Genomic DNA, 22,097 nt, shown 5'->3' on the forward strand with positions numbered 1-22,097 from the left:
GTCAACTAGGTTGAAAGCCGCCGTCGGGTCCAGCTGTATTAGCAGCATTTTTTTTCCAATGGTGAGGTGTTGTCTTGCTATGTCGATAAGGGAGCCTAGTAGTGACTCAGTACTGAAGTTAGTTCTGTAGCCAGATTGCGTGAGGTGGAGTAGGTTATGGTCTTCGAGATAGTTGTTGAGGAATTTGGCTACTAGTCCTTCTGTTAGTTTGATGTATAGAGGTATTGAGGCGATTGGTCTGTAATTGGATGGGTTGTCTGTTGGACCTTTTGGGTCTTTTAGGATTGGGGTGATGATGATTTCGCTGAGGTTAGTTGGGAAGGTGCCATCTGTGAGCATGGTTTGTATCCAGTGTAGGAGTAGGGTACGGAACTTAGTGCTCGCTGATGATAGGAGATAAGGTGGGCAGTGGTTGAGTTCACAGAATGCATGGCTGTATTTATTGTAGAGTTTGTTGAATTCGGTCCAATGTATCTTTGGGAATTGGGACCAAGTTCTGTCTGCAGCGCATGATTCATTTTCTGTAGGAGGTATTATGACATCAATTAGGTGGGCTGGGTTATTCTTGAGGGTTGCTCTGGTGTTTGTGATTTTATTCTTGAAGTGTTCTGCTAGGAGAGAGGCTGAAGGGGAGGGTTTATTGTTTGTGGTCACATAGAGTTTGGTGTTTGTTAGATCTTTTAATATTTGGAATAATTTTTTGGTGTCTTGGGTTTCCGTGCCTATTAGGTTTGTGTAATGTTTTTTCTCTTTTCTTTTAATAGAAGTTTGTATTGATTGTTAGTTTTTTCCAGGCGGTTTTCGTGTGATCTAGATTGGTTTTTCTCCATTTTCTTTCCAGTCGTCTACATTGTCTCTTGAGTGTGAGTAATTCGTCGTTGAACCATTGGTCTGATCTTCTGCAGGTTCTGATTTTGGTTCGTAGTGGGGCTTGTTCGTCAAGGATGTTATTGCTCAGTTTGCCCCAGTGTGCTATGAAGTCTTTGGGGTTATCTTCTTGGATTGTTTCATCTACTTTTGACCAGAATATGGTGGGCTCGATGTGGTTTGCGTGATGTGTAGGTTACTGTTTTGGATGTTGGTTTGGTTTTGTTTTTGGTCCAGTTAATTTCGAAGGTGTATGCGTAGTGATCTGTCCAGAGGGATGGGGACCAGGTTCCATTAGATGTTTGAATTTCTGGTGTGGATGTTCGATGGGACATGAAGGCTGTAATATCAAGTTGGTGTCCTTTCTCATGAGTCGTTTGTGGGTTTAAAATTTGGATGGATAAGGCTTTGAGGAAGGACAGGAGGTTTCTGTACTGGTTTGGATGAATGGTCTTCAAGATGAAGGTTTAGGTCTCCTAGGATAAGGTTGTGTGCTGCCGTTAGTGAGTTTTGGTATATGAAGTTTTCAAATTTGGGCCTAGCCGTGGCCCAGTTACCTGGTGTTATATAACAGAGCATGCAGTTTAGTGAGTTTTTTAGTGTGGTGGCTGAGATTTGACATGCTAGAAGGTCCAAGTGCAGGGTGGATGTCTTTTCCAGTATGTTTAGGGTTAGGGAGTCTTTAATTAGGATTGCTAATCCTCCTCTTTTTTTCTCTCTGCAGGTCACTGTAATTTTGTATCCTTGAGGGCAGACTTCCGTAATTCTAGGGTCTGTGTCCGATGTAAGCCAAGTTTCTGTGAGGAAGAGGCAGTCTAGGTTTTCGTTTTTTAACCAGTTTTTTATGAGGTCTGTTTTTGGGCCTAAGGCTCTGATGTTTAGGTAGGCACATTTAAGAGTTGTGGTTTCAGTATGGTGTTTCTGATTTGTTTTAGGGTAGGCGAGAGATTTTGGATTCTGGTGAGGTTTGGTTTTAGGTTGTGTTGCTCTTCTTCCCCAAGTAGGGGTTATGGGGTGTTGAATGTTTGTTTGGTGGTTAGGGTTTCTGTCTGATGGAGCTCTCCTGTTAGGGTGATGTGTTTTGTTTGTAATTGAGTTGGTGGGAAATTTGGGTAGGTTGTTTGCTTCTACCTTACAGCTGGAGATAAGAAGGATTATTAATAGGAGGATCTGGGTGTTTGTTTGAGGTATTAGCTTCATTATGAAGATTGGGGCAGGTGGTAATAGGCAGCGTTGTTCTCAGTGATTAGGTTGTTGTTTATGTACTTTGTTTGGGTAGGAGTATGAGTTGTGGAAGGAGTTTATAGGAATGGAGGTTGTGGTAGAGAGGTTTGGTGTGGATGTCAGGTCTTGGTCGCTTCGCAAAGGCACTCTCGCTAAGGCGCGCGCCTTCGGCGTGCCGAACGGCTGTGCACCGTTGGGCGCTGAGCCTTTTAATTGGCTCAGCGGTGCACCGTCGGGAGGGGAGGGGCGGAGTTCACTCCCACGCCCAGATTGAGTCTTGCTCTGCCCTGCGTGCTCCCGGTCCGTGGAGGGGGTGTGGAGGTCTGGCGAAGAGGAATGAAACAAACAGTGGCAAGAAAAGTATAGAATAACTTGTAGGTTTCATAGTTCCACATCATTCTCATCTTGGTTGGGCTGAGAACTTTTCAGCGGCCTCTTGTATTTCTCCAGCTTTTTTTAAATCTCCAAACTAAAAAGCCCTCACTTATTTAGCCTCCCTTCAATAAAGGAAATGTTCTGTCCCATATGCAATTTTTGTTGCCCTTCTCATAGGAATGAAATGACAAGAACTGCACACAGTTCTTAAGGTATGAACACACAAAAGACTTACACAGAAGTATGATATTATTAGTTTTGTTCTTCATCTCTTTTAAGAGTACTCACAGGTGCTTGTATAGGGTCTGACATCAGAGGAGGAAGCAATTCTCCCTTGAATAGTAGTAGAACAGAGAAGAGCCCGAGTGAGTTCCTCTTTTTTTTTTTTTAACTGAGAAAAAAGTTAAGATCTGTATTTAATGTGTGTTCATTTTTTATCCTCCCCATTTTAGGCAGTAGAAAAACTGAGGCCGTACCTTTCTGAGAGAATAATAGCCGAGAGACATTTTGATTATCTACGTTCAAAAAAGATACTTACCAGGGAAGATGCAGAAGAGATTTCTTGTCAAACAACTAGCAAGAAAAAGGCTGGAGCATTGTTTGACTACATAGTGCAAAATCCCAAAGGACTGGATGCCTTGGTTGAATCAATTAGAAAAGAAAAGACACAGAATTTCTTAATAGAAAAGATAACTGATGAAGTGCAGAGAATAAAAAACGAAAGGCTTGAACTTTTTAAAGGTAATAAGATTTCTGTACTGTTTACAATTGTACATCTCAATCTGTTTACAATTGTACATCTCATATCGTAAGAACTTGTACATGAAATTTATGAAGCAAGCATGCCATGTTCTCCCTGTTTCTATTTAGGACTGAACAATTAACATATTAATAGCACGATTAATGCATTAATTCTTTAACAGCCGAGAAAAAATTTAATGCGGTTCACCCTGCCTTTTGAGAGCCTCTCCCAGTCACGGCCATACTTCCTCTCTTACCACTTTCAGTCTGTCTCTACTGGAAATGATACCATGCTGAAGATGTCGGAGGAACATTGAAGTAGTATCAGTCGGATTTCCTTTTACAAGTCATTTGTACTGCTGGATTCTGGCTCTTCCAGCTGCCACTACTACCTCTGTCTGCTTCATAGCCGCTGTTGTCGTCCCCTCTCATAGAGCTGCCAGTGCCACCGCTGCATCCCCTACAGAGAGTTAATCCGCTTGTACCACTTGTCTAAACCAGAGGTTCTCAACATGTAGTACATGAAATGCTGGTGGGGGTGGGAGGTTGACAGCGCTGCATTGGTCTCCCATTCTCCTTCCTCCTCAGTCCCCTGGTGGAGCCACTGTTGTCTTGGTGACGTGGTCCCTGTTTCTTCTGCACTACTCTGTTGCTTCAGTGGGCTAGCGGCAGCAATTCCTACATGCTGCCTGTCACTAACCCGGCAGCATCTCCTCTGCCATGTCCGGTCTCTCTCAGAACTTCCTGTTTCTACCTGGGCAGGACGCGACAGAGTAGAGGCTTCTGGGTTAGTGGCAGGCAGCGTGTAGGAATCGCTGCCACTAACCCACTGAAGCAAGTGGGAGCATGTTGTGAATGAGGCTGGGGTTGAGAGGGAGGAAAGGAAGGAAAGTGTTGAGGGAAGGATAAAAGTGATGAGAGAGGGAGAAATGGGACATGGGGTGGAGGAACGGGAGAGATAGTGCCTAGGAAGAGTGCATGTTGTGAGTGGGGTTGGGGAGGAGGGAAGGAAGGAGAATTGTTGCAAGAGGGACGAGAGTGGTGAGAGAGGGAGAAATGGACATAGGTGTGAAGAGGAAGTAGAAATGGTACATGGGGAGAGAGCATGTTAGTTGTGAGTGGGGTTGTGAGAGATGGACTTAGGGAAGGAGGGATGTCACACTAAAGGGAATGGGGCAACGAGAGAGAAAAGGTGTGTAGGAAGCTGAAAGTGTTGGACTCATGGAGAGAGAGGGAGAGATGTTGAATGGCGAGGGCAAAAAGGAGGGAAGGAGAAATGTCAGAGGGGAGAGGGCAAAGTGAAAAGTTGGACTAATTGAGGAATAGGGATAGAGATTGGTTGGGAGAGAATGAGGACCAGAGGAGAGGAAGCATATAGGAGACAGAGAAAGAAATGTTGGATTGGTGGAGGGAAAGGAGGGAGAAATGTTGAACTAGGCGGGGGCCAGAAAGGAGCAAGGGAGGGGGGATATTGAAGTAGGCGGGGGCCAGAAAGGAGCAAGGGAGAGATGTTGAACTAAGAGGGGCCAGAAAGGAGGAAGGGAAGGGAGATGTTGGACTACGGGGGGCAGAAAGGATGAAGGGAGGGAGAAATATTACACTGGGGAAGGAGAGATGACTTAAAGAAGGGAGAGATGTCAGATCCAGACAAGGGTGATGGAAGGAGGGAGAGAAATGTCTGATTACGGGAAGGGGGAGGGTAGAGAGAAAAAAAGATGCCAGACTGGGGGAAAGGAAAAAGAAAGATGCTGGACCAATGTGGGGGGAAGGGAAGAGAGAGGTTTAGGAATATAAAAGCCATGTGCTGGCATTTAATTGGCATATGTCTGTATGTTTGAGCTTATAGAATTGCCTTTCACATGTCTGAAGGAATTAAGGAAACTGGAATCAGTTTTTGGTTGAATGTTTATAGAATTGTCTTTCACATGCCTGTAGTAATTATGAAGAAACTGGAATCAGTTATTGGTTGAATGTTTATAATCAATAAAAATCACTATGTGTACATAAATGCTAAATTTATTTCAGTTCTTACATCTGGTTCATGCGATTAGTCGCAATTAAAAATTTTAATTGTGATTAATCGTGCAATTAAAAATTTAATTGATGTATAGCCTTAATTTAAAACAAAACATACAACAAGAATCTGAGGGTTGTTATGAGTCTGTCTTGATGGCATGAAACTGAACTAACCAATATTGGAACAAATGCTTCCTAACATGGTAAATGATGGCAGGTGCATCCATCATTTTAACTGCACTAAACTAAATGGCATCATTTTAATCTATATTGTGTTGAGGTACTCTCTAAGCTCTTAATCTAAAGAGTCAAATTATTAATTATGTTTGCCCAGAAATGTGACCAGGGTTGTACCTGTGACTTTGTGTGGGCTATTCTCCCCTTTGTAGTCTTTAGGGTTGTAACTGATGCTATGCTATGGTTTTTTGTTGTTTTTTTATTTCTTTAAAGTGTGAAAGTTATTTTAAGTTTTAGTGCGAGTAGAAATGCTGTATACTTTTATTTCATCTTCATGCCAAATAGGGAGTTTGTGTTTATCTCATGCCTTTTTGAATTCTGTTAGTTTCTGACCTACCGCTTTCCATAGAAAAGCATTCCAGGCATCTACCATTCTCTCTGTGGAAAAAAAATATTTCCCAATGTGGCTTTTAAATTTCCCTCCTTGCAGCTTCATTTCCAATGCAATGGGAATTCTATGCTGAACCTTAGGATACTCTGTCCATTCTTGCGAGCATACTGTAGAAAGATGTCAATCACAGCTTTTGAAACCTCCTCTTCCCAGGAGTTTGCTGCCCCTTTCAGTTTTTCTTTTTGCAGGCGAACATGAAAGGTGTTTTCTGATCTGCTTCATTTCTTTTTTTATTTTGCATTTTATTTTTTATTTAATTTTGTGGTTTTTCACTCTAGTCATGGTCTCTTTTGTGAAATCAGAGATCCCTTTTGATAAGGGTCTACTCTGCCTGCATGGAGAGAAGCATATTTTAAATCTGTAGCTGGCAGGTGTAACCTTCAGGGACTTGTTTCAGCCAGCCTGCTGAAGATTAGGGGAGCTCAGGGTCTTGTTCCCCTGGTGTTTGCTTGCCCCTTTGACTTGGTCAGGGGCTGGAGCAGGCTGTTTAGATCTTAATAGCATTCCTTCAGGGTGCTTATGGTGCTAGCTGCATTTCATCTCCCATCCTCCCCTTTTTGTGAGAGGTTTGAGGGGTTGAGGTTCGGTCCATGGAGGTCAGACTAGGAGCTCAAAGATCCCTGCAAAGTGGCCAAATGTCTGGAAGCAGAGGGCAGCCTGGCTGTTTTATGCAGCCCGCGGTTCAGGGCCAGCTTCAGGGGGAAGTAAACAGGGCTTCAAGATGTTGCCTTGGTTTCTGTTTGGCCGGCCCCAGCGACACACCCCATTGCCGGCCAGTAATTTACACCGCCGGTGTGATTGGCAGCGCACCAGATATGAATTGAACTGCCAGCTCCAGCGACGCACCCCAGTGCCGGCCCTACAGTAATTTAAGTGCCAGTCAGTAATTTACACCACCGTGTAGTTGTCAACTTGCATATGCTGGCAGCACACCAGAAATGAATTTAACTGTGCCGGCCCCAGCCAAGATGCGTCACTGGGGCCGACACAGTTAAATTCATTTCTGGTGCTCTGCCGGCATGCGCGAGTTGACAAACCACACGGCGGTGTAAATTACTGCTGAAGAGAGAAGGAAGCCAGACCACAAGAGGAAAATTGAGGCAGAAAGAGGGGGGGGGGGGCGCTGATTATAACCATAGGCTTGCCCTCTTGATTTCCTCCTCCAGCTCCAACTCCCTACTGGTCTGGCCCAGCAGTACAGTGTGCGCAGGGGGTGGGGGAGCATGAGTACCTCTCCTGCCTCCAGTAATATTCAGCACAGCCGCAGTAGTGAGGGAGGGAGACGACAAAGGTAGGGGGAATTATTTTATTTTCAATTTAGTGATTAAATTGTGTCAATTTTGAGAGTTTTAATCTGCTAACTTTTGCACTGATCAGGAAGAAATACATTTGTTTATTTTTCTCTGGGGTTGTACTGCATGCAGACTCTTGAATCTTAGGGTTTCATTTTTATATATTAGTACTTTTAGTTTTTGGCCCTGTATTTGCATAGGGGTTATCTATGTTCTGGTAGGAATGAAAGTTGAGAAGCATACAGTGTGTTTTGTGTAGTTTAATTTTGTGGTTAACAATTACCATTATGTGTTAATAAGATTATATTGTGTGTGTGTGTATATATATGAGAAATTAATGGAAAAAATTGTGTTATAATTAGTATTATTATGGGGGCTGGGTCTGGAGCGAAGATTCTGGGGCAGATTCTGGGCAGAGTCTGGCCTGTGACTTTGCCTGTGTTTTGGATTTTGGCCCCTTAGTGTGATTGAGTTTGACACCCCTGCCTTAGCCAGTCTGATTTTCAGGATTGTCCTCAGTGACTTCACATGAGACTTGATATGCAGACCTATCTGATGTAAATTCATTGTGAATATCCTGAAAACCCATTCTGGCTAAGTGGTACTCTTATTTACTTTCTTTCTAAGTAGTCTTTGCACCTCCATTTCAGGTTCCCATCTTCAGAAATGACAGGTGGAAGTTGGCAGAAACTGGCTGACTAAAGGATAACACAACAGAGTTCAGTATAGGGAAATACCCCAAAAATCTTCACTTAGTATTCTTTAGATAACATCTCCTGAAGCTGTTTTCATTTTCTATAAGTTGAATTAATTTTTGCCCTGTTTCCTTAGATTTTTATTTGAATCTTATTTAAGCTGAAAACCTAATGAATGCTGTTGGAATCTTTATCCTAGTGCTTAGGTACCATTAATAGTGAAATTTTTACAGGACATATTGGTACTGCAGTGCTGATCTGTTGAATATGTTGTATAGTTCAATTATTTCTCCTTTTTCTCCTGTAGGCTTAAGCTGTACTATCTGTGGGCCACCATATGAAGCAACAAATGATCTCTCGAAAATGCATTCCAAAGAGTGCAATTTATATGCATCCACTGTCCTTTGTCATCCTGAAGGCGAATCCAGTTTACTGTCTTCAGCTTCCACAGTCTGTTTTCACTCGATGAATCTGCAAATTATGGAAAAAGGCAGTCTAATAAGCACTACTTTAGAAAATCCTCTCTTCTCAAGCAGCCTTCCACGGCCTGGAGACCCTGGTGCACCTCCCCTTCCTGCAGAATTACAAACTGAACTGCAGGAAGACTGCACAAGTGCCAACGAAAGCCAATTTCTGCCTTTGAGATCTCGCTCACTCTCACCGCTTTGACTTAAATAGCTTTTTCTGATAGCCAAAATTTTTTTTTTTTTAAATGCCTGTACCCATTCTTCCAAACTTTTACCCACCCCTTTGGTTTCTAGCTAAGTCTTCTAGCCTGCTTTTATTTTCACAATGCCTTTCCTCTATTAGGTTTATCAGAAAACTTTGGATCTTTGAGATTTTTGCTACAGATCAGCGGAGATTTTGGTTAGTATTTTCTGGTAGATCTGAAAGTGCCAAAACTCGGCAGTTGGTGTTCTCTAGTGGCAAACCTGTCTTGTGTTTTACTGTTGGAGGTCTCTTCTCATTTTCACCTTCTTACATGTGAGGAACACAGGCACCTGCTTTCTGTTCCACTACATACACCAGAATATACTGTTCGACATCTCCCCTTCTCTCCTTTTTTACTCTTTCCTCTCTTCTCTTCATTTTACCATGCACTGTACCAACCAATACAGGAATAATTTAGATCAGCTCTTAAAAATCAATTTGGCAGTATTAAACTTTTTAATGTTGTTATAGGTGAAGGAAGCAACATGAAAATGTACCAAGAACTCTGATTGATCCAGGTTGATAGCTCTATTCTAACGCATTTTTTCAAAACCCAGACTACTAATTACTATGCCCTTTGTGAAGGGAGGTGGACATTGTAAAATATAAAAAGAGCGCACAGAGGAATGATGGAATGGAAATTTATAAGCAGCTGTTTGTTTTTGCCTCCTGTATTGACATGCTCTGTATGACTGCTGATTATGGTGGTGGATTGCTTTGTTTTGACCTAGCACTTTCCTCTGCTCTTCTGGGGCTCCAGCTTGATTGGAACCAGCGGTATGATCTAGTGCTGAGCCTTCATGCATAATTAACTAAGGAGGTTTTTCACTATTGCATATTATGCTCTACCCCAGGTAGAGGCTCTAAGAATTACCTCTGCATCGCCCCAGCCAACTCAGGAAACAAACAGATTAGCTTTCTGTATGGCAATGGTGCCTGTCACCATGAGCCACCAGGCCTGTTTAACTAAGAATTTTAGGTCCTTTTTTACTAAAGGGCATTATGCCCTAAAATCTGCTTAGCACATAGGAAAATATGCTAGTGTTCTGCGCTACTGAATTAAACATTTTTGGAAGGGGCCATACCACAAGAGGGAAATTGGTGTGTCTGCATTAACTAACTAGCGTGTTCCAATTAGCATGAACTAACTTGTTAATGTAGAGATAACATGGGAGCACTTACTGCCGCCTATGTTAATTTGCAATGGAAAATGCAAAAATTGAAAAATGAGCACCTTCAAAAATTTACCCCCCCCTTTTTTACAAAAGCACAGAATAGGATTCTAGCACTGGCCAGCACACTGAATGAGCGTTGGAGCAGAGCATGCAGCATGCCAGCCGGCGCTAAAAACTTTCCGCGCTTTTGTAAGTAACTAAATCCCTGTTTTACGGCAGTGTTAAAAATGGGCTTAGCATGTGGGAATGTCCCATGTTAAAATGTGCTAAATGCAATTTATAATGCATTTCAGTAAAACGTTCCCTGTCTTTCATTTTGGAAATAATGGAAGATGCCACATACTCTGTATAACTGCTCCCTACTTCAGGAAATTGTAGGTTTGAGTGGATGGAAATTAGAGTAGAAAAGTAATCTATGAAATCATAAGAGTAAGACAGCTTTTTGAGTTTGGTGCAGTTTTATTTTCAAAAAGAAGATGCAGTTTTGTAGTCTTGAGTTTGTACACAAACCAGAATAATTGAATGTCGCCTAAAATTGTGTTACTTCAAAAAAATAAAAATCACCATTTAGAACAGAAGCTTATGCTTTTAAGTAGAACTGATATTTTCCATAGACAGATTGGGGTAGATTCAGTAAAGGTCTCCTAAAGGTTAGGTACCAGAATATAAGACACTACACATTCTATAACAGTAATTCTGTGTGGAACTGCTATTATAGGTTGTCCGCATTTTTGTACCTAACTTTAGGTATGAGCCAGTGTCTGGTGTAAATGTTTACATTTAATTACTGGTATTTAGGTGCATAAATGCAAGTATTCTGTAAAAGCAGGCCTAAATGCTTGGGCACATCCCAAACCCACTCATGTTCCTCCCTTGCCGTATGCTATAGAAATTAGGTGCACTGTATATAGAATAGGAGCTTAGAACTGTTGCACATGTAACCTATTAATTAATGCCAGTTATCCCAGGACAAGCAGGCAGCATATTCTCACTGATGGGTGACGTCACCGACAGAGCCCCGGTACAGATCACTTTAAAAGTGTATCGACGGAGGTCACGTGATGTGATGAGCGAGTGAGGACGGCTCCTTGCTTGCTCCTGGGCAACCCAGCTATCTTTTACATTTTCACTGGCAAACTTCAGCCTCCCTGTGCAAGCGCTGCTTTTTCAAAGGGTTCTCAATATATGGCAGGTATATTACCCGGTCCCAGGTCTCCATGATGACTAAATCTGCCAGGAAAGATTGTGATCGTGTGCGGCCTGCTGACGGCAAGATGGCGGTTAGTCCTGTGGCGGCAGTGACACACTTAACCGAGGCAGCTTTGGGTGATATAAAGGAGGGATTAAAATTCAGCTGCCAAATAGTAGACCAGTGCTCCAGTAAAAGTATGTCCTGGGTCATAGTGTCGGGAACGGTACCTCCACCCACTATGTTGCATAATTTAGCATCATCGGCAAATAATGCAATTTTACTCCGAAGTCCCTGAGGCAGGTCTAGTATGAAGATATTAAATAGGATTGGACCCAGGACCAAGCCCTACAGTGAAGTACCGCAGAAAGAAAGGAATTACAAATTTATCCTGCGTGCATTTTGCGTGCCAAATAGGGCTTACAAAATGAGTGTTTGTGCAGGACATTGTTGTGCCAAGTGTGCTCATCCTCAGGCCAGTCTTGGCCATATGTTTTGGTCATGTCCCCATATCTCTCGTTTTTGGACGCGCCTCATGTCCTATGTAGCGCATTTATGGGGCTGTTCTTGGCGACTCCATCCAAATTTTTTATTTACACTGCAAGTCCGATTTCATCCTGCTCGTCCTGGCTGTTTAGTATTTCTTCGGAAAACTATACTGATGGGCTGGAAAAGCATTTTGTTGCAATGGCTCTCACCACAGCCTCCTACCATCGCTCACTGGAGATCCCTCATGTTGACTCAAGTATCACTGGAGCAAAAGGCCATTGCTGATTTGAACTCTCATGCAGGACATTTATTTCAACTATGTTGGACACCCTTCAGCACCACACTCATACGTTAGACAACAACTTTGGGGCTCCTAATTTATTTATTTATTTTTTAATTTGTGCTCTTGCTTATACTCCTACAGATTTCCTTTGTTTTGTTATCTGCTGCTGCTGCTGCTTCCAGGGAGGTGGCTGGGAGGGGGGTTGCAGGGGTTGGGAGGGGTTTGGGGATGGTTTTGAATTTGTGTATTGTTGAGAAGTGGATTATTTCTTGCATAGTGTTGTATTTTACTCCATGTACAAAATTCAATAAAAATGATTTAAACAAAAGTGCATCGCCACTTTAAGTCTTTAGAAAATTCGTGACAGCCCGCACTGTGCATGCATAAGTGCCTTCCCGCCAGACATGGCATGCGGTCCCTCAGTTTCTTAGTTTCCGCGGAGCTAAGAAGACATTTTTCAACAGCCGTTGAAACTATTTTTGCCTACTCGCTCATGCGATTTTGTAGTCATTTTTCGTGTTTCTTTTGCTTTCTTTTCTTTTACCTTGCCTTCGGTTAAAAAAAAAAAAAGATTGGACGGGCCTGTTTTCGAAGCATTCCCTCCAACCCTCTCATTTTAAAGACTCTGTTCAAACTCAAACGAGAGGCGGCCACCATGATTCTCATTGCTCCTCAGTGGCCCAGACAACATTGGTTCTCCCTTCTACTTCAGCTCAGCTACCTGGAGTCCATACCGCTTCCAGTTTTTCCTACTCTGCTTACTCAGCATCAAGGATCATTTCTACATCCTAATCTGCAATCATTGCACCTGACAGCTTGGTTTCTCTCAGGCTGACTCCATCTGACATACATCTTTCCCAGCCTGTTTGACATATTTTCAAAGCCTCCAGGAAACCAACTATCCAACAATGCTATCAACAAAAGTGGACTAGGTTTTCTTCCTGGTGTCTTCTTTATCATCACAATTCAACTTCCTTATCAGTGGATTTGGTGTTGGATTATCTGCTTTATCTGTCTGACTCGGGACTCAAATCTACGTCTATCAGAGTCCATCTCAGCGCTATTACAGCTTTTCATATACCAGTTGAGGTAAAGCCTATCACTGCTCATCCTCTGGTCTCCAGATTCAGGAAAGAACTTTTCAATGTTAAACCACCTTTCAAACCTCCTGTAGTCTGGGACCGTAATGTGGTTCTTTCCAGGTTGATGAAACCTCCATTTGAACCAATGGCCCCAGCTCATCTCAAGTTTCTCACTTGGAAAGTTGTCTTCCTTATTGCTCTCACCTCTGCCAGGAGGGTCAGTGAGTTGCAAGCGTTGATGGCAGATCCTCCATTCACAGTTTTCCACCATGATAAAGTGGTTCTCCGCACGCATCCAAAGTTTCTACCGAAAGTGGTCATGGAGTTTCATCTCAATCAGTCGATTGTTCTCCCAATTTTTTTCCCTAAGCCTCATTCTCACGCAGGAGAAACGGCATTACACACTTTGGACTGTAAACATGCTTTGGCCTATTACATCGACAGAACAAAGCCTCCCCAACTCTTCGTCTCATTTTGATCCAAACAAGTTGGGGCATCCTATTTCCAAGAGAATGATTTCCAACTGGCTGGCTGCTTGTATATCGTTCTGCTATGCTCAGACTGGACTGGCAGTGGAGAGTTGTGTCACAGCTCACAAAATCAGAGCTATGGTAGCTTCTGTTGCTTTCCTTAGATCTACTCCCATACCTTCACTTTTCATTATTGTCTGGAGTCTTTCTCTAGACGAGTTGGGCACTTCGGCCAATCTGTATTACAAAATTTATTTTCCTAAAGGCCAGCAATCCCACCATCCCATTCTAGTTAGCTTGGAGGTCACTTATCAGTGAGAATATGCTGCCTGCTTGTCCTGGGATAAAGCACAGTTACTTACCATAACAGGTGTTATCCAAGGACAGCAGGCAGATATTCTCGCAACTCATCCTCCTCCCCTGGTTGGCTTCTTAGCTGGCTTATCTTAACGGAGGACCGTGCGCCTATGTCTGACGGGAGGACACTCGCGCATGCACAGTGCGGGCTGTCGCGAACTTTCTAAAGACTTAAAGTGGCGATGCACTTTTAAAGTGGTTCGTACCAGGGCTCCGTCGGTGAAGGCACCCATCAGTCAGAATATCTGCCTGCTGTCCCTGGATAACTCCTGTTATGATAAGTAGCTGTGCTTTAGCACTTAAGTCTAATTATTGATATTGTCGATTTAAGTGCCAGTTCAGCCAATTAGGGTCATTTATATGTATAAACTATCCTATAATTGTGTACCCAATTGTGAGCCTATCTTTGGGCACCATTTATAGAATGAGGGTGTTTTAGGGCAATTTTATAACAGCACACATTGCGTAACTGGGTATATGGACATGTATGCTGCTGTTAGGTGTGAGATTTATGCCAGCCATAGAACTGGTATCAATGCTAGCACCTAAATGCCATATATATGTATGCAACTTATAGTATATTATAAGTTACATGTGTACCTGTGTGCTCTACACATGCATATGCCTACCTGTAAAATATGTGCTATGTAAGATGTATATATTTACAGAATAGCATTTAGGTGATATTTGGCACTTGTGTGCATAAATGTTAATCCCACCACACACAGAATCACCCAGTGGTCACTGATCTGCTTCCACTCCACAAAGATCTGAATGAAATAGTACATACCTCTCTAGAACAGCAGCACCTGGTATGGGAAAGCCTAGCAGAGCTGCACACAGGTATCTGGAGTAACCTGGTGGGCAATGTAGTGAACCAAAGAGATGGGGACCCCAGCACATATCTTACTTTAACCATTACATTTATGGTGGAAAGTGTGAGGCAACCAAAACTCTACTGCCATATAGGTGCCACCTGTAGCCATAAGGGCTATTGGGGTGATAGACAGGTGCGTATAGTGGGTTTTGGGGGAGTTGTGGAGGGCTCATTATGAATTTATAAGGGGGGTTATGGTGCGATGTACATCTGGTACTTTTTGTGAAGTTCACAGCAGTGCACTCTAAGGTGCCCCACTGCTCTATTGGCTTGTCTGTGTGGCCAGTCTATTATAGTGCTGGCCCCTCCCACGTCCAAATGGTCTGGATTTAGACATTTTGAACTTGGACATTTTTGTGATCAAAAATGGCCAAAAAAGTTAGGCATCCTAAGGTTGGATGTCCTGACAGCCAAAACATCCAAACAGGTCATTTTCAAAAAGTAACTTTGGACATCTAGTGGTTTTGAAAACCAAAAGTGGGGTGAGAAAACATCCAAAGTCAGACTTAGAAATCCTATCGAAAATGCCCCTCCACATCTAATATTAAATTTTATTTTAAAATCAGAAATCATTCAGTATGGCATATATACAATAATAGGGGAAATCTTGTAGAAGGGGCCAAAACCTTTTCGCACCACTCTGGTGGAAGTTTAGTTCCTGGGTTAAAGTGAAGTAAAGTTAATTCAAATTTCTGGCACTATTGTAATCATAAGGTGCCAGATTCAGGGGCCCCCTACCATGCATCTATTCGTTAACCACACACACCCCTGCAACTACTTTTACTCACTCATTTAATTGTCGTCATCCCCCCACATGACTAACTAGATCCATTGTTGTGAAGAAAAATTTGGACAGATAGGAGGTTAACTAAAGTTGTGTTAAACTAAGTTTTATATACATAGAAATGATATTGTCAGATTTACTGAAAAATTTGAACTTTTAATTGTGAAAATAGCTTTGTTCATTTGCTAGTAACATTTATAGAAAGAAATTGACCTATGATATTCTGTGTTAGCACTGTAAACTCATATGAAAAATTTCAACCTAGAGAATGTGCGATTGGGCTTATCCGAGATGCTTTATACCCCATTTTCTGAAGTACTCTTCCAGACCTGCAGTGGCAAATTAGTTAATGTGAAATAAGCTCTACTGCAATTTGATCTCGGAAGAATTGATCCTTCTGGTACCTAGTACAGGAGTGATAAAACAGGTTATTGATACATTGCTAGTATTCATTTTATTAATAGGTTACCAGTTTTATGAGACACAGATTCACAAAGGCATCATGCATTATCTTCAATCCATTTCAGTAGATTGTCTCCTGTTATTTTTTAATGAAAACTGTCCGCTGTTTTTGTACTATTTCATTTAACCTAAAGCTGTTGTACAAGTTAATTGTAGCACAATATATCTACCTTTGAGTATTGGAGAAGTTCATCAAATTGAACTGCAAGTTCTCAAGAGCTGAATGTGGCAGATGTTACTTTAAAAAAAAATAAATAAGAGTTAGCACCTTAGTAATTTGCTATTTGATCAACCTATGGCATAGCCTCCTGCTCAGTTGTGATAATGTCTTTGCCATTTATTAGATGATATGTGGGAGGAAATAGTGTAGAATTTAAATGATAGATTCTGTAAGGCTACAAGAAAGACCTTGAATGTAATCTTTGAGTGAATGATAGTGGGCTTTTGTCTGGACAGACTATATACTTTCTGTCAGATTCTATATAGCCTGCCTAAATTTAGGTGCCTGTATTAGTGTGCCTAGCCAATATAGGGCTAGATTCACAAAGCAAATCGATCGTGTACCGATCGGTTTGCGAGCCCTTTGTGACCAGATTTCCCTCCAACCCCATTCACTAAAGCCTGTAGCGATCCGATCCCGATCATCCCATGCAAATTAGTAAAACCCCATGCAAAATAGCCAAGCGATTGATTCACTAACAATTGTTTGGCTATTTTGAATTGGGTTTTACTATTGGCAAACCCAACTGCTGCAGACCTGTTGGTAACTGAGTTACTAACAGGTCTGCAGGTTTTTTGACAGGCCTGCCTGTCTTTTTTTATTCATTTTTTTCCATGGCACAGATATTTTGCTTGTGTTACACACACAAAATATCTGCCCCATTAAAAAAAATTAATAAAAGACAGGCAGGCCTGTCAAAAAAATGTGCCCCCCTCCAACACACAAACACACCCCTCCCCAAAGAAAATGCGCCCCACCCCCCCACTCAAGAAAAACAGGAGGAATGCCAACTTCCTCCTGCCACCAGCGCTTCAAAAACACCAAAAACAACACATTCCTGATGCCCCCCATCCCGTGCAAATATGGCAGGATGGATGCCAACTATCCCTCCTGCCACCAACCGACACCCCCTTACCTATAGGGTACTCCCCCCCCCCCCCCCGACCGGCATGGCCAGCGCCCTCCCTCCCCACGACCGGCACAGCCCTCGTCCTCTCCCCCCGACCGGCACGGCCCACCCCCGGCAACCAAAAGTTGGGAGCAAAAGGGGTGCTCAGTCCCTCCTGCTCCATAGGCCTCCCCATCCATGGCCCAGCCAGGCCCCCCATTACTCTATGTTGGAAGCAGGAGGGGTGCTCAGTCCCTCCTGCTCCTCCAACTCCATCGACGCGTCTGGCTGGACCTTAGGCCCCTCCCCGGTGCATTATGTGATGCATAGGGAGGAGCTTAAGGCCCTGATTGGCTCAGGCGCCTCTGGCTCCTCCCCCCTTGGAAGGGGCCTGAGGCATCTGAGCCAATCAAGGACTTCCTTAGGGCTGAGCAGAATGGTTTTTATAAAATGTTCTGGATTTGTCTCAAAACTGCAATTTAAACGTTTAAAATAATTGCCATTATGATGTGTGGAAAAGCTCCTTAAACTATCTTAAGGGAATGGTGAAGAAAAGCTCTGCATGCACTCTGAGAAAGGGTGCCCTGCCAAATTCTAGAGAAGGCTCAGGTTAGTGGTTTTGCCTGTCTCCTGATTGCTGTTTGTGTGCTTTGTAATTTAGTAAATAACATGTCCGCAGGAACCTGAAATAGTCTTTTTTGGGGTAAGGACTGTACCTAAGGTTTACTAATGCTTTACACACAAAGAAATAGAAGTGCAAATGTTTTTTTAAGCACTCCAGTTATCCTTGCATCATGGTGAAGCTTGTTTATTATCAGCCAAAGGTAATGTCATAAACTTGACTTTCTACTTTTTAAACCCTTTAATAGAAAAGAGTGGGCATAACTTTTACTGGTTGCTGAATGTCAGGCATTAATTATTCACAGGTGTGTATTTTCTAGAAAATTGGGACCATATATTATCTAATGCAGAGATTAAAAAAGAAAATATTTGCTGTAATACATACTGTAATTTAGGCTCCTTTTATCAAGCTGCATTAGGGTTTTTTTTCATCGCCGGCCACTGCGGTAAAAGCTCCAACGTTCATAGAATTCCTATAAGCATCGGAGCTTTTAGCGACCTGCGATTAAAAAAAAAACCAACCAAACCAAAAAACCATACATGGCTTGATAAGAGGGCCTTAATTTGCTATCACCAATGAGTGTAGAAGTATTTACCATAGATTCCTTTTTTTGGATGGTTTACACAATCCGTGTAGTGCAGAGAGCCGCACTGAGTGGCCCGCGCTGCTCCTGACTTTCATAGGAACTCTGAGCATCGGGAGCAGCGTGTGCCATTCAGCGAGGTTCACCGCACTAAAAACTGCTATCGCAGTTTCGTAGAAGAAGGGGTTAAAGTGATTGATTGTTACTAGTCCTCAGTTGTTTGAAAGATTAATTTTGAAGCCTCTAAAGGAATTATGAATCTGATTCTATTTTGGTCTGTTTTATCTCACTGTATTATCTACTTAAATATAAAAATGAATATGGTAGAATGCTTTTTTATATGTTCAACATTTTTTTAACACAAACCATTTGAATAAACATAACTTGAAAATACTTTTATTAATAAGTGGGCTTTTAAATGAAGATTTTTGTTGCTGTTGTTGTTGTTTGTATTTGTCATGTGGCTGAGTGCTGGAATTTTTGGGAAACTAGGGCCAGAGCGCATACATACATCTGTTTTTTGTCTTTTAGTTTTTTGCACCACACAGACTTGCTTGGCAGAATATGCATGGGTTGCTCTAAATATGGCTCCCATACACTATTAATCTGCTTTCCTATAAGGATTTACAGGAATAATGTATAGTGAAGCATTGGGACTTAGGTGAATGTGAGCTTTTCCACAGAACATTCATTTGGCCATTTAATTCTTCTGAAAATAAATCTCCAATTACTGATGATGGACTGTACTGGATCAGGCCGTTGTTTGTATAGAGTTATTTTATGTTCAAATCTTTTTTTTATTGAGAATGCGAAGCAATAGACAGCAAGGAGCAGAACAAAATAAAAAAAACCAGCATCCAACAATACAACGGATTTAAATAAACAATAAACAGAAGCAACAATCCCTCCCCTCCCCTCAGCTCCCCAACCCCACCGTCCAACACCTCCCCCTCCCCCCCCCCGTGAAACAATAAGGGACCAAGAGGTCACTAGGAACCCAAAGGCCCGTACTCTTGTGGCCCATGGAACTACTATAAGAAGTCAACCCCTCCAAAGAAAAAGAGAGAAAAGAAGAGAAAAAAAAAAGAGAGAAACACAAAAGGAAGAGAAGCCTGCAGTGACCGATCCCGGTAGTTAGCATGGTGCATAGCAGCAAAGCTAAGCGAGAGGGTTCAATATGAGGCTACGTCCACTAGGAGAGAGGGAAGCCAAACTCCCCAGACCAGCAAAAAACGATGTCTGCGGTGAGGGCGGCCAATTGCCTCTTGAGCCTCCCAAATGGCCAAAGTATGCACCAAAGATCTCCAGGTTCAAAAAGAGGGAGGCTCCGAAGCAGTCCAGCTTTGCAAAATGCATTTGTGAGCAAGAAGACACACCTTATGACACCAGAGGGATTCCCCCTTAAGCAGGCCCCAGAAGGCTCCCGGTAGGTCTAAAACCAGTTGCGCTATGGTACCCGCAATGGGACTCCAAAATAAGCCCTGTAAGTACTGGACTATAGACTGCCAATATACTTGGACCATCCAACAATTCCAGAAAGAATGAACAAAGGTATCGGCCACATTTCAAACAGATGTATAGAGTTCTTTTAATGTTCTGTGGCAAGAGTTCACTTGACCATGAAAGGAAAAGAATAGTGTACATTAATGGTTAATTTTTGATCAGATGGTCAATTACTATGTGGAAGTTCCTGTTTTAAATTTTTTTCTTATTTTATATTATGTAAAGCTGCTGGTTTGTTTTGTGTATTTTTATATAGATACACTCATAAATGTGTGTGTGTGTGTGTGTGTGTGTAATTGTCAACCAAATTTCTATCTGAAAGTGTTGAAACGACTCCGTGAGAGATTCAGGAGGAAGTGGCCCAAACTTTGGAGAGAGAGTCGTGGTTCCTGCATCACAATAATGCACCCGCTCATGCAGTTGTCAAAATTTGTGAATTTTGCACAAAAAATGTGATTCTTCCCGCATCACCTTACTCTCCTGACTTGGCCCCTGATGACTTCTCGTTTCCTAAACTTAAATCTATGCTGAAAGGAAAACAATTCGACACCATTGAAGGCATAAAGCAAAATTTGATTTAGCAACTTTTGGCGATTCCTGAAGATGCATTTAAGGACTGTTTCCAGAAGTGGAAACGATGGGATGGCATCCATGTGGGGATGGCATCCATCTGAGGGTAATCGAGGAACTGAAAGGGGTAATAGCTGAACTGCTTCAACTAATAGCCAATCTGTTGATCAAATTAGGAGGGATTCTGGAAGACTGGAAAGTGGTGAATGTTACGCCAATCTTCAAGAAAGGTTCGAGGGAAGATCTGGGAAACTACAGACCGGTGAGTCTGACCTCGGTACTGGGAAAGATGGTAGAGGCACTGATAAAGGACCGCATCATTAATCACCTTGACGGACACAATCTGATGAGGACCAGCCAGCACAGCTTCAGCAAAGGAAGATCTTGCTTGACGAACTTGCTGCACTTTTTCGAGGGAGTAAACAGGCAGATAGATGAGGGTGACCCGGTTGACACTGTATATCTTGATTTTCAGAAGGTGTTCAACAAGGTTCCACATGAACGACTACTTTGAAAAATTGCGTGCCATGGAATCGAGGGTGAAATACTCATATGGATTAAAAACTGGTTGGCGGATAGGAAACAGAGAGTGGGAGTAAATGGACAATACTTGGACTGGAAAAGCATCGAGTGGAGTGCTGCGGGGTTCGGTGCTTGGACCCGTGCTCTTCAACATATTTATAAACGACCTGGAAATTGGTACAATGAGCAAGGTGATTAAATATGCAGATGATTCGAAATTATTCAGAGTAGTGAAGACACAGAAGGATTGCGAAGACCTGCAACGTGACATAAACATGCTCGAGAAATGAGCCGCGACATGGCAAATGAGGTTTAACATGGATAAGTGTAAGGTGATGCATGTCGGTAACAAAAATCTTATGCACGAATACAGGATGTCCGGTGCAGTACTCGGAGAGACCCCCCAGGAAAGAGACTTGGGAATACTGGTTGACAAGTTAATGAAGCTGTCTGCGCAATGCGTGGCGGCAGCGAAAAGGGCAAACAGAATGCTAGGAATGATTAAGAAGGTGATAACAAACGGATCGGAGAAGGTTATCATGCCACTGTGCTGGGCCATGGCACGCCCCCACCTGGAATACTGCGTCCAGCACTGGTCGCCGTATATGAAAAAGCAGCACATGGTACTACTCTAGCGGGTCCAGAGAAGAGCGTCTAAAATGGTTAAGGGGCTAGAGAAGTTGCCGTACAATGAGAGATTAGAGAAACTGGGCCTCTTCTCCCTTGAAAAGAGGAGACTGAGGGGGAACATGATCAAAACATTCAAGATAATGAAGGGAATAGACTTAGTAGATAAAGACAAGTTGTTCACCCTCTCCAAGGTAGAGAGAACGAGAGGGCAATCTCTAAAGTTAAAAGGGGATAGATTCCGTACAAACGTAAGGAAGTTCTTCTTCACCCAGAGAGTGGTAGAAAACTGGAACAATCTTCCGGAGGCTGTTATAGGGGAAAACACCCTCCAGGGATTCAAGACGAAGTTAAACAAGTTCCTGCTGAATCGGAACGTACCCAGGTAAGGCTAGACTCAGTTAGGGCACTGGTCTTTGACCTAAGGGCCACCGTGGGAGCGAACTGCTGGGCACGATGGACCGCTGTTCTGACCCAGCAGTGGCAATTCTTATGTTCTTATATACCTAGGGAAAGGGAGTACTTTGACAGGGATCCAGTGGAATAAATTTTTATAAAATCAGTCTTGGAACTTTTTGAACAGACTTTGTATAGTGTCTCGCAAACTTTTCCAAGCTCCAGCACATTAAACTTGGGGCTACGACTGGAGGGTCTCTGTACGTGCGCAGTCGATGCGATGATAACATCGCATATGTGATATCATCATGTTGACATACGCATATGTGTGGAGGCCCTCGAAATGGGGCCCTGAGCTTGTTAACCCTAAAATGATTATGCCAATGGGGAGGTGCTGGCGCTGGCTGACTCGCCTACACGATGTGCCTCTCATGGCATACCCGGAATC

General features: G+C 42.7%; 1 protein-coding gene across 1 annotated transcript in view; it reads left to right on the forward strand.

Annotated features, from left to right (window-relative positions):
- Positions 1 to 10,299, forward strand: part of BCL10 (BCL10 immune signaling adaptor) — a 52,296-nt gene extending 41,997 nt beyond the window's left edge. The window contains exons 2-3 of the mRNA XM_033916871.1: positions 2,919 to 3,207; positions 8,146 to 10,299. Of these exons, the coding sequence (XP_033772762.1) occupies positions 2,919 to 3,207; positions 8,146 to 8,507 (651 nt within the window). The 3' untranslated portion in view covers positions 8,508 to 10,299. The remainder of the gene's footprint in view (positions 1 to 2,918; positions 3,208 to 8,145) is intronic.
- The last annotated feature ends 11,798 nt before the right edge of the window (positions 10,300 to 22,097 follow it).

The sequence above is a fragment of the Geotrypetes seraphini genome, chromosome 12, assembly GCF_902459505.1.
Source record: "Geotrypetes seraphini chromosome 12, aGeoSer1.1, whole genome shotgun sequence".
NCBI lineage: Eukaryota > Metazoa > Chordata > Amphibia > Gymnophiona > Dermophiidae > Geotrypetes > Geotrypetes seraphini.